This window comes from Typopeltis vanoorti, chromosome 7, assembly GCF_054136105.1.
Source record: "Typopeltis vanoorti isolate ZY-2024b chromosome 7, IOZ_Tvanoo_1.0, whole genome shotgun sequence".
In the NCBI taxonomy this organism is placed as follows: Eukaryota; Metazoa; Arthropoda; class Arachnida; order Uropygi; family Thelyphonidae; genus Typopeltis; species Typopeltis vanoorti.
Genome location: NC_143555.1, coordinates 114,381,829 through 114,394,799, shown reverse-complemented (window position 1 = coordinate 114,394,799; position 12,971 = coordinate 114,381,829). Strand labels below are relative to the sequence as shown.

At 38.2% G+C, this 12,971-nt stretch overlaps 1 protein-coding gene across 1 annotated transcript in view; it reads right to left on the bottom strand.

Annotated features, from left to right (window-relative positions):
* Nucleotides 1-12,971, bottom strand: part of Wnt6 (Wnt oncogene analog 6) — a 58,298-nt gene that overhangs the window by 23,381 nt on the left and 21,946 nt on the right. The window contains exon 2 of the mRNA XM_090396088.1: nt 5,725-5,945. Within this exon, the coding sequence (XP_090252214.1) occupies nt 5,725-5,945 (221 nt within the window). The remainder of the gene's footprint in view (nt 1-5,724; nt 5,946-12,971) is intronic.

Here is a 12,971-nt window from a genome sequence, read left to right as displayed (position 1 = left end):
CTCAAAGTACTCACACCTCCTGAAGAATTTCTCTACCACATTCAAAAGGAAATCAAACGTTTCCTCTGGAACAAAACTCACTGGACAACATACCCTCAACTCTGCAAGCCACTCAGCAAGGGAGGTCAAGGCCTGATTTCCCTTGAAAACAAGATTCGATCCTTCAGGATAATCCTTCTCCTAAAGACACTTCAATGCAATCACACTTATGTAACTACCTTCGATTACATCACGAAAGCATCCACCAGAGGACTTACACTTTCCACAATCCTCCGAATGGCCAGTCCTGCACCATCTCCTTCTAAACTACCTCATTTTTACAAAGATGCTCTACAGTGATGGAAAAACACAGGACTCCATCACACACTCACAGGATCAACAGAGTCAGCTGTACTTACAGAACCACTATTTTCAAACAAAAACATCACAAGTCTCACAACTGGCCAGCCTTTTCTTTTCCCTACATGGAACTGGGCAGGAATAAGAGTCATAGGAGACCTCCTAACCCACACCCTAAAGTGGAAAGCATTCACAAGCCTACCAATGAATAACCCAAAAACTGAAAAGCAATATCAACAGCTGCAAGCCTCCATTATAAATGCCTATCCAGATATCGCTACACCTCAGGAAATCCGTATTCCTTCTAGAAACTGCTCGGGGCCAATATTTCATCTTGTACAATCTGAAGCCTCACTTCCAATTCTTCCCTCCAACTACAAGAAAATATACCACTTCCTCATGTCTGTGTCTCCATCCTCGCCCTTCTTGTATTCATCCTTAACACTCTCATCTACAAGGCTGCATATACCACACAGTTTTCAGTGGGATCTGCCATATAAATCAAAATGTGCCAAACCAGATTCCGAAATACAGTGGAGACTATGGCATAACATCTTGACAACTCCTTCAAAGCTCTACAAATTTAAGCTAAGAGAAATGGATCTGTGTCCATTCTGTGACGTTTCAGGCACCTTGGAACACACATATCTGACCTGCCCTGAAAACAAAGTGATAATCACCTATGCCCTGAATACCGCCTCTAGCACCTGTAACTACACACACAGCCAAGAAGACTACTGGAATTTAGTCCACACAGAAGAAAACAGACACAGAACATGCAATTTCATCTTCATCTGCGCTAAGGCCGTCGTCTACAGCTTTTACCTAAAACAGACAAGAAGTAACCAGCACCCATCCATCACTGAAACTGCACAAACCCTCATACACATCCTCCGTCGGAAACTAAAAAGCAGGCTTCTATTGGAACTTGAGCACTTCAAAGAAACAAGAACTGTCGCGAAATTCCTAGAGGAGTGGAATCCAACTGGTACCCTCTTCTGGATTGACGACGACAATGTGCTTCATCTGAATGATAACTCAGACTGAAACTGAACTGTTAATTTTGAATATTCATTTATTGCATTCTCTATTGTACACCCGAAAGGAAAATGTTTTCTTTCTCTGTAAATATATACTTATAATATGTAAATAGTCATTGTTGCCTATCGTGTAATGTTTATTTTAACAAGTTAAATAAAAAAATATATATATGTATATATATCTTTTAAACAGGAGTTAACAGGAGTAAGCGAATCTAGTACCTAATTAATGGGCTACAAACACAGTACCAGGACCAATATTAGATTAAACTTACAATCAAACTTTCATAAATCATAATGTCTATAAGCCTTTTCTCTCTCAATGCAAGAGGATGTGCTTCTGCTCTACGCAACAGAATAGTCTTTGACCAGGTAAAAAATATCATATAGACCTAATACTTCTGCAAGAAACAAACATCAACTCCTCATCCAATTTTTCCATGAGATGGGCAGAGTGGCCTTATGACTTACAGCACTCTGCAACCCAACAACATCATGGAGCACGAGTTAGCTTAGGTGTACATCATAGATCTCCCTACAAATTAAAAGTGATTGCTGATATGCCAAGATATGCCTTGTATGCTCACATAATAGCATCCAACCATAATACCCTGCATATGTTCAACATCTATATATCACAGCAAGATGCCCTGGCATCACAAATCCTGGATTTCGTTCAAAACCATCTTTCTAGTATAGACCAAGAACATGTCATAATGGCGGGAGACTTTAATTGCACTCTTGACCAAGAAAAAGACAGACTTCAGTGTGCTGAACATCGTAGCCAATTAATAAACAAACTTCAAACACTGGTAAACGATAATGAACTCATCGACGTCTTTCGGCATCAACATCCTGATAAGAAATCCTACACATGGAGGTCAGCCATCACAGCTACAAATAGGCCACTCTACCAAGCACGTCTGGACAGATACTACATTTCCAAACACACCTTGCCTCTAGTTAGAAACATCTCACACATCCCTTCCTACATTTCAGATCATTGCTTCGTCAAGCTGCAACTTTCATTATCTTTGGAAGCATCCAAATCAGGAAGTGCCTATTGGATCTTCAACAATACTCTCCTGAAAGATCCAGCGTATATAATAAACACTCAGGCTTTAATAACCAACCTCACTCACTCGAAAGTGGATACAGAACCAATGAAAACATGGTGGCCCCACTTAAAATCACGAATAAAATCCTTTACGCAGATCTACAGTCACCATAAAAATCAACAGAGGAGCATTAGAATCCGACAACTTTAAGAACAGCTCAAGTATCTCCCAGAAGAAAGCCCTGAACATCATTCTGCCTTTCAAGCGATGCAAAGACAGGCAGAATTATCGGCAAAAGGTGCCCTGCTTAGATCGCAGCATACACAAATAAATCTTTCAGACGCCCCCACAAAATATTTTTTCTCTTTGAAAAAAAAATGTCAGGCAGCAAATTCCGTCTCTGCTATCAGACTTCAAGATGACAGCATCACAGAAGATCCAAGTAAAATCACCTCTGAAATCCTACAATACTACAAGAATGCATACAGCACTGCAGGAACATCCCATCATGCCATTCACGAAATACTGAAAGAAACAAAAAAATCTCTGCAACAAATCGGAACCACTTAGAAAACAAAATCATGCTAGATGAACTGAAAACAGCATGCACATCTTTGCCAAAGAACAAATCTCCTGGCCTTGATGGCCTCACGTCAGAGTTTTTCCAAGTCTTCTGGAATCAACTCGGACCAATTCTCCTCAAAACACTACAAGAAGCCTACAGCAATGGCCTCCCACAATCCGTCACGACCTTAGTAGCGCGATTGATACCAAAGAAGGGAGACCACACAGATATCCGAAACTGGCGTCCTATCTCCCTAATTAATACCGATTGCAAAATCATTTCCAAAGATAGCAAACCGAATAAAGCCAACACTGCCTTAAGTTATTGGCCAACATCAAACGTACTCTGTCCCAGGAAGATCAATAAATGATAACCTCCATTTAATAAGAGATCTCATCCACATCGCAAACAGCCAACATGAAAACCTAGCACTCGTCAGCCTTGATCAGGAGAAGGCTTTCGACAGGGTAGAGCACGAGTACCTTTATGAAGTTCTAAAGGCATTTGGCTATGGTCCTCTCATCATTGAAACAGTGCAATTGCTTTACAGAGATGCACACTTCTGTTTAAAAATCAACAACAGGCTCACTCGCACTTTGTCATACTCTCGAGGGATCAAGCAAGGATGTCCCCTCTCTGGTCAATTATACACACTGGCCATAGAACCCTTCTTAAAAAGAATACACGACACCATCATCTCCAAACGAACCAGAATAATAGAACCACATCAAAAAATTACCTTATCAGCATATGCCGATGACGTCACTGTAATAGTACGAAATGAAGAAGAAATGACAGTAACCGAGGAAGCACACAGACTATATGCACAAGCCTCAGGGGCCAAATTAAATTCTGCCAAAACCACGGGCTTGTGGTCAGGCAGATGGAAGTCTAGAAATGATTCTCCGATCGAATGTACCTGGTCACGCGAAGGACAAAGATACTTAGGTGTGCACCTTGGCAACACCAAAATATATAACACACTGAACTGGACACAGCTGCACAATCGTTTTAAACAGGTGCTAGGTAAATGGAACAGCGTTCGTTCCATGTCTTCACTTAGAGGAAGAGTACTAATATTTAACCAGATGGCTGCGAGTGTCTTATGGCATATCCCTCAAAGTACTCACACCTCCTGAAGAATTTCTCTACCACATTCAAAAGGAGATCAAACATTTCCTCTGGAACAAAACTCACTGGACAACATACCCTCAACTCTGCAAGCCACTCAGCAAGGGAGGGCAAGGCCTGATTTCCCTTGAAAACAAGATTAGATCCTTCAGGATAATCCCTCTCCCCGAGACACTTCAATGCAATCACACTTATATAACCACCTTCGATTACATCACGAAATCATCCACCAGAGGACTTACACTTTCCACAATCCTCCGAATGGCCAGTCCTGCACCAACTCCTCCTAAACTACCTCATTTTTACAAAGATGCTCTACAGCGATGGAAAAACACAGGACTTCATCACACACTTACAGGATCAACAGAGTCATCTGTGCTTACAGAAACATCACAAGTCTCACAACTGGCCAGCCTTTTATTTTCCCTACATGGAACTGGGCAGGAATAAGAGTCATAGGGGACCTCCTAACCCACACCCTAAAGTGGAAAGCATTCACAAGCCTACCAATGAAGAACACAAAAACTGAAAAACAATATCAACAGCTGCAAGCCTCCATTATAAAAGCCTATCCAGATATCTCTACACCTCAGGAAATCTGTATTCCTTCTAGAAACTGCTCGGGGCCGATATTTCATCTTGTACAATCTGAAGCCTCACTTCCAATTCTTCCCTCCAACTACAAGAAAATATACCACTTCCTCATGTCTGTGTCTCCATCCTCGCCCTTCTTGTATTCATCCTTAACACTCTCATCTACAAGGCTGCATATACCACTTAGTTTTCAGTGGAATCAGCTATATAAATCAAAGTGTGCCAAACCAGATTCCGACATACAGTGGAGACTATGGCATAACATCTTGCCAACTCCTTCTAAGCTCTACAAATTTCAGCTAAGAGAAACGGATCTGTGTCTATTCTGTGACGTTTCAGGTACCTTGGAACACACATATCTAACCTGTCCCGCCAACAAAGTGATAATCACCTATGCCCTGAATACTGCCTCTAACACCTGTAACTACGCACAAAACCAAGAAGACTACTGGAATTTAGTCCACACAGAAAAAAACAGACACGGAACATGCAATTTCATCTTCATCTGCGCTAAGGCCGTCATCTACAGCTTCAACCTAAAACAGACAAGAAATAACCAGCACCCATCCTTCACTGAAACTGCACAAACCCTCATGTATATCCTCCGTCGGAAACTAAAAAGCAGGCTTTTATTGGAACTTGAATACTTCAAAGAAACAAGAACTCTCGCGAAATTCCTAGAGGAGTGGAATCCAACTGGTACCCTCTTCTGGATTGACGACGACAATACGCTTCATCTGAAAGATAACTCAGACTGAAACTGAACTGTAAATTTTGAGTTCATTTATTGCATTCTCTAGTGTATACCCGAAAGGAAAATGTTTCTTTCTCTGTAATATATATACTTATATACTTATAATATGTAATAGTCCTTGTTACCTATCGTCTAATGTATATTTTAACAAGTTGAATAAAAAAATAAAATAAAATAAAATCTGTCTATCTACTATCTATCTATCTGTCTATCTATCTTAATGTCCTGTAACGCTAAACTCACCTCTCATAAGAATTTTCTTCAAAGATCTCCTTGCTGTTGTACAGTTCCATCGTCTGTTTCTGAACTGGTACTGACACTCTTTAATCCCAAGTCTGGTGCCATTCATTATAGCAACTACTACCTCAGGTTCCTTCTGGCAAATAGTAGCCTGTTTTCCTCTTAATCTGCGGGTCTTCCGACATATCCTTGCCGGATCTAATACTAAATGTCTTCCCATTGCCCTGTAAATTAATCAAAATAAAGTGCTTGAGTTTGTAATTATATAATTCCAACCTTAAATATTATTATCTCTACTAGATGGCAGCACACATCTAGACGTCCACATGACAATTAGACCAAAGTATTATGATTTTAAATTAGAATTTTCTCCATTTAATACATATATATAATTCTAGACGCGAGAAGTTGTTGAACTTTGTCGTAACAAGTTGAGAATTTCTTTACAGAATCAAACATTTCTGCAGTCGAAATTTTCATGCATTTCATGTCATAAAAAGTTATTCAAAATAATGCAATCATTTCAGTGAGTCTTTAATGAATTTCCAGACGGCTTGTGAAATTATACTCCAAACTTACTTTGTATCCGACCACTCATGGGCGCAAGCCCATGAGTGGTCGGATGCAAAGGTGGAACGACATGCCTTCCTATAGACGTATAAGGAATTTGCGGAATTATAGAAGTGCATTTCTCTTGAACACACCAGTGTTTGAAATATTTTAATCCTTAATCACTGACTGACCTGTATCTCTCTCTCTCTCTCTCTCTCTCTCTCTCTCTCTCTCTCTCTCTCTCTCTCTCTCTCTCTCTCTCTCTCTCTCTCTCTCTTAATAAAACAAATTAGGTGGCTCTGGTGAGGTACATCCGAACTTGCAGTGGAAGTAGCATTCTAGAAAGAGTGCTCAATTTGGAATTGGAGTGAATTTATAGTCATTCAGAAAAATAAAAATATCGACAAGAGCTAAAAAGGAAATTCAAGATTTTTTGTGCTATCATGCGGAGGAAACGTTTCTACATTAGGATTATTCTAAGTAGAGAAGGATCGGGATTCTCTAGATTTAGACTGAAAAAACAATCTCCGAATCAGTTAATTTTATCTTAATCGTTATAGATATAAAATTTTTAATTATATGTGCAGAGCAGTATTTAAAAAAAACAGTACATAACTATTGTCCTTCATTTTCTCGATAACAATAGTTATGTTCTTTTTTTTTGTTTGCAAATACTGCTCTGCACATATAATTAAACAGTTTATATCTATAACGGATGTCTTAAATAACTGACTCCGAGACTGTTTTTTTTTTCAATCGAAATCTAGAGAAGTCTGATCTTCCTCTACTTAGAATAATCCTAATGTAGAAACGTTTCCTCGGCATGGTAGCACAAAAAAATCTTGAATTTCTTTTTTAACTCTTGTCGATATTTTTTATTTTTCTAAGTGACTATAAATTCATATATAGTCTGAAGTGAGGAGTATACAGAATGATATTAATACATAGAAGTTTAAGTTGCAAAGTACACCGGCATTGCATGCAAAATTTGAGGCATGCAGTGAGAAAAACAGGTTAATAATTGCAAAAGGTAGAATACGCCCCTTTAGATGTAAGGTTACTTAGTCTATTCCAGAAGTAGTTGATTATTTGTAATTATTCAGCATTATGCTGAGAGAACCAAGGCCATGAGATAAGGTTAGTACATCTGCCATTTGCGTGTGCTTTCAGGTCGTTTTTGTTGTTGTAGTTTTTTCTGGAGAAAAATTCTTACCTTCTTTGCCATAAGAGCCCTGGTTAACGTGAAATACGTAGGTTTCGAATCCAAGTCTTTCAGTCCTGTAATGAGTCACGTGCTTTTCTGAGATCAAAAACAACTCCCCGAATTTTTCCAAATTATTTCATACGTTCCTATATCAATTATATGAGTTTCATAGCTTTCTCTGAATTGACACTCATAAAATCCACCGTAGCAGTTATTCAGTGGATAGATGGTATTTCACGACAGCACATTTATGTTGACGATTTTATCTTCTCTCCTCTTCTTTTTCAGCTTCATTATTGCTGAAGTGGGATCGCTGCAGCGGATCAACCTCCTCTGGCCACTTCTGTCTAGGGCCATGTTATCCTGCAGTTCGAAGTCTTTGAGATCTCCAAGCTTTCCAGCAGCGTTGTTTAGATCTCCTCTTGTTTCTTTTGTCTGGTGGCTTCATCTCCAGCACTCTCCGCTCCACACAGCTTTCCTCTCGCAGCGTAACATGCCCAAATATCGCATTTCCATATTTTTTTTCCGTATAAAAATTTATCCAGCAAACTAAATTTTAGTTTCAGTTGTCCATTTAGCGCAGAAAGGAAAAAAAACGTGTTGGAATTATTTATTACAATATGTAAGGCTAGTCAGGTAGAATTTAATAAAATATGGGATTTAGAATATACACATTTTTCCGATGAACATCGATCATCGGCAAGTAAGCATTTTTTTGTTCCTCTTAAAAACTGGGGTTTGTATCCCTGCAACTCGGAAAAATCGACAGTAAAACTCATAGTTCCAAACAATAACACTAGATGGAATTTGACAACACGAAATGGCATCATTTACCTCGTCCAGAAGTTGTCATATTCAACGGTAGCCACGATCTCAACAATTGATGAAGACGAAGTGTGGATGGAGACAGGCTGCCTATCTATTTCTGAGAAGTTAATGCTAAAATAGTTCTGTCTTATTCCATTTGAAGAATAAAAAACCATTATGAAAAATAAAGAAGGATGCCCACCAGTGCGGAATTATTAATATCAGTTTGAATCGCTTTGCTAAAATTTGCTAATACAAATAATTCGATTTCAAACAAAATTGAATCAAATTGGAATGTTCTGTATAGCCTAAATCCCAAACTCTGACTCTAGTTTATGATGATCTTTTGTGTGATAAAACATCTCACTCAGGTGCAAGATTTCGAACGTAGGTCAAAGTTTCATTAATCGCGATCTAATTTTTGAAATAGTCATCGAATTTCACAAAGTTGACCATTAAACAGTGCTCTTTGAATACAGTAAGTTTGCCGCTTAATATCGTAACAGGTCTTGAGAAAATGACAGAAATTTAACTCGTGCGTGCGTGCGCGCGCGCGCGTGTGTGTGTGTGTGTGTGAGAGAGAGAGAGAGAGATTATTATTATTATTATTTATTTTTAATTTAATTTTTATTTTAAGTTCCTTTTTATCATCGTCAAGCATGCGGAACAGCAGCGAACGATCATTGAAGATACCATGTTTCTCCGACAAAAATCAAGCAGCTAAGTCAAAAGGCTAAGGAATGACCATCAAATATTAGCATTATACAGAGGATATCATAATGGTCTTACTGAGCTGTACATCCTGATTCTATTATTTTATGTGGATAGAAGAACAAAATCATTGCGACAACAGCGAGATGCCATGGACCCATCATAATGCTTGGTCACAACAAAGCAATGCAGTGGAGTGATGGTATGGGACATGTTTTCATGATATTCTGCTGGTAAGCTCTATCCCCTTAACCAATAGAGTAAGAGATGAATGATGTGGCCTCCCTGAACATTGTTGATTACTAAGTATATTTGTTTAGTATTTACCCTTCATGTATTGGACTCTGCCAGCGGGAAACACTCCATTAGGTTAAATGAATTATCATGTTTCTATAACTATTCCTGAATGACGCACCTATAGAACATGCTACGCCATGTTTGCAAGGACGTATATCATGAGATGTTTTTGAAAAGGAATTATAATGTTTCGTAGGATTTTTCATCAACAAATGTAATGAAATTTCAAGCATTCATTCTTTGGGTATTGATGGAGGGACAGATAATATATGATGGCTTAAACATCTTGTGCTTTAATTCGATAGGCACTGACGCTAATTGTCTCAGCACTTACATTTTATCGTTGACTTATAAAGAAAATCTGTATGTTAGAGGAAAGTAGTAAGTGAAGAATGGCTAATCGAGATGAAGTTTCTTAGAGAAATATGAGGTGTACCAGAGAATTGGAGAGGAATGTGTTAAACTATGAAGATAGTTGATACATGTTATTGAATAAGTATTAAGTCCAAGCTGAAGTGATTCGAAGACATGAATAAGGAAAAATTTACTAAGTAAAACGATTCCTGACCTGGTTGAGAAATCATGAATAGGCGAATCACGTAAGTGTTCGTTGGGTAAATGAATCAAAATGTTATATCAGGAATAAAAGATGTTGCTGAGCACGTAGAAAAAGAAAAATGAATGAGATGTGTAATAACTTTGGGAAAATGATTTTCTTAATCACTACACATCACTAAAGACACTGTTTCCCAAAGTGTGGTACGCGAAAGTTCTTTATGGGATACGAGGAACTTTTCTTTACAAGTTTTTGATTACTTTTTTTGTTTACTTTTATATTTTGTCGTATCTGTATTGCATTATGCATATAGGTGCAGGTTTATTATCTGTTAGCCTAATATCTGTTGCCTAACGTGGATGGAAGAAACAAAGACATTGCATGGACAATGAGAAGCTATGTATCCATCATGCTTGATCACAATGCAGTTCAGTGAACTGATGCTTTAGAGTTTATTTTTCGGATACTCTGCTGAAAGACTCTGAAGTATCAAACGTCTTGAGTTATTGAGAAAGTACTTATACATACCTATATTGATGCAAATATAGACAATGCCTGAACGCCTTTATCTCTTATATTTTATATCTTCATCTCTTATGCCAGTATTTCCCGATCTAGATATTAGGATATCTAGCTCAGTATGACTTTTCTAAAACCCTCTGGTCCAATGCTAATGTTTCTTTCGTCTACCTTAGCCGCAGCCGCTTGATTTTGTGATATTTAAGAATGATAACTGCCGGCTAAAATAAATAGGTTTGGGCGTTTGTATTTTAATGTCTTATTTGATTAAATCATGAACAGGTAAATCCCTTTCGGTTCGCTGAGCAAATAAACTAAAACGTGATGTGTCAAAACTCACGAATAAAAGATGTTGGTGAACACAGATATGTGTGATAAACTATTTCTATCTCACTAAACATCACTTAAGATATAAAGTCGTTCAGACATAGAATATTTTGCATGTAGATATGTATATATGTGTGAGTGCATTTTTCATTAAACAGCGTTTTTTACACTTCAAATTTATTTAATAAGGATGGGCCTTCTCCGCTGTACCTAAATAGATTATTTTGTAATTAGCTTCCAGAATGGAGAGGCATAAGAATAATAATTTTAAAAAAAATAACGTAATAAAATTAAGCATCGCAAATTTTGCTTCCTTAGTGCAACACACACACACACACACACACACACACACACACACACACACACACACACACACACACACACACACACACACACACACACACACACACACACACACACACGTGCACGCACGCACGCACTCATACACAGAGAAAAAGAGAGAGAGAGAGAGAAGTCTTTCTTTCTTTCTCTCTCTCACTGTTGTCTCTTTTCTAGAAACAGAAGGGTCTGCAAAGTGATCCAGAACATCAGACAAGATATTAAAATACAAACGCCACAACACCCAAAACCCATTTAAGTTTATTTTAGCCGGAAGTGTCACTCTTCGCCCGCAAAAATCCACACATCTACACCATTATGCCATCCATATCAGGAACGAGAGAGAGAGAGAGAAACGTAATAATCTGAGGTAGTGTTGAGACAGTAGTAGCTTCTGGACGAGGCTGGAACAGCCGGCCAAAACGGTTTCATTCTTTAGTCCGCAAAACCGTCTCCAGTTTACGAAGCCGTTAAACTGGGTAGTGTTTACGTGAGTCAGTGGCTATGGCCCATCACTGAAGCTGGGGACAGGAGATTTACGCGTGTGGCAGACAGGTCTGTGGGAACAAAATGTGATTTACGTCTCCTCTCTCACCTTTCCTAAATAATCAAACTACAAACAGCTTGCAGCCATATGTCATAGCTGTCGTCTGCCAATACCTTTCTGGTCACCTTCACTGTTGAAGGCAATTGTCATCATCGTCGTGAAAGGGTTTCACAACAAAGGTAGACAAACACGAAAATAAAATCACGTAGTTATATTATGGAAAGTGAACTCACGAAGTGATTATTCAGATATCCATACTAGCTAAAAGCATATCTGAAATAAGAAATCAGAAAATCGATATTTCATATATTCATATTTCACTTCATATTTCACCTTTAACCGGAATGTATTCATTTAATTTAAATCAGAATGTTGTCTAAAAAATAAAGAAGAAAGTATAATGGAAAAATTAAAAGCCTCTGATACACATATTGCTAATTATCAGTAAAGAGATAAAAAATAATTCAATTGCTATGTTTAGCACGATTTACGTTTTCATTTCATATCATTGTGTGTTTGTACATTTTTTGTATCATTATTATTAATCCTCTCACTAATAATCAGAGTAGTTACACAATTATCATCCATGATAAGGTCGTGAAAGTGGAGGTGTTATACAAGAAATTGAAAATGTGCAGTATCAATTTCACAGAATAGAAATTTTTCTAGAAACTAAGGGAAATGTTACCCGAGGTTTTCATATAAAAAAAAGTAAGCCAAGCCTCACCAAAGATCATTGCTTCTTCTCTCTTTCATGTAAATACTTCTACAGGTCGCACCATTCAGCTGATGTCGACCAAATTTGAAATATAACTTCTTAGGTTTCCTGTACTTCCTCTACGAGGATATATGTCAGGAATTTGATGATGATGCTTCTTATGTTGCTGGAAGCCTCTGAGAAAATTAAGCTCACCTGGACTAAACTGTAGGAGTTGGGTTGAATTAAAGAAGGCACTTCCTCCGTCCTTCTGGTTGGAAAAACACATGTTTTCGAATCTCAAATAAAAATGCTGTTTACTGATTGTTTCAACTGTTTAATCTCGACGCTTCAGGCGAAAAACACTTTCCGAGCTTTTCAGATGAATGTGAGTTAGACGGTCGCATACAGAGGAGGGGGATTTTTTTCCTCCCGCAAAATATGAAAACCGGCCTATGTTTCGGGATGAACCACATGCAATTAACAGACATAATGCACTTGCCTTATGGCCTTAGTCGCTTCGGCCGTAATCCCAAATAACAGTGACAGCTGCAACAACAACCACAATAACAAATTTCTCCGCAGGTACCTCTGTAGGTCGATTCGTTCGACAAACGTGGAAAATACATGTGGCGATTTCTTATTTATGCTTCCCCTGGAATTTCATCTCGATTGGACAAGATGAAGGAAGTCG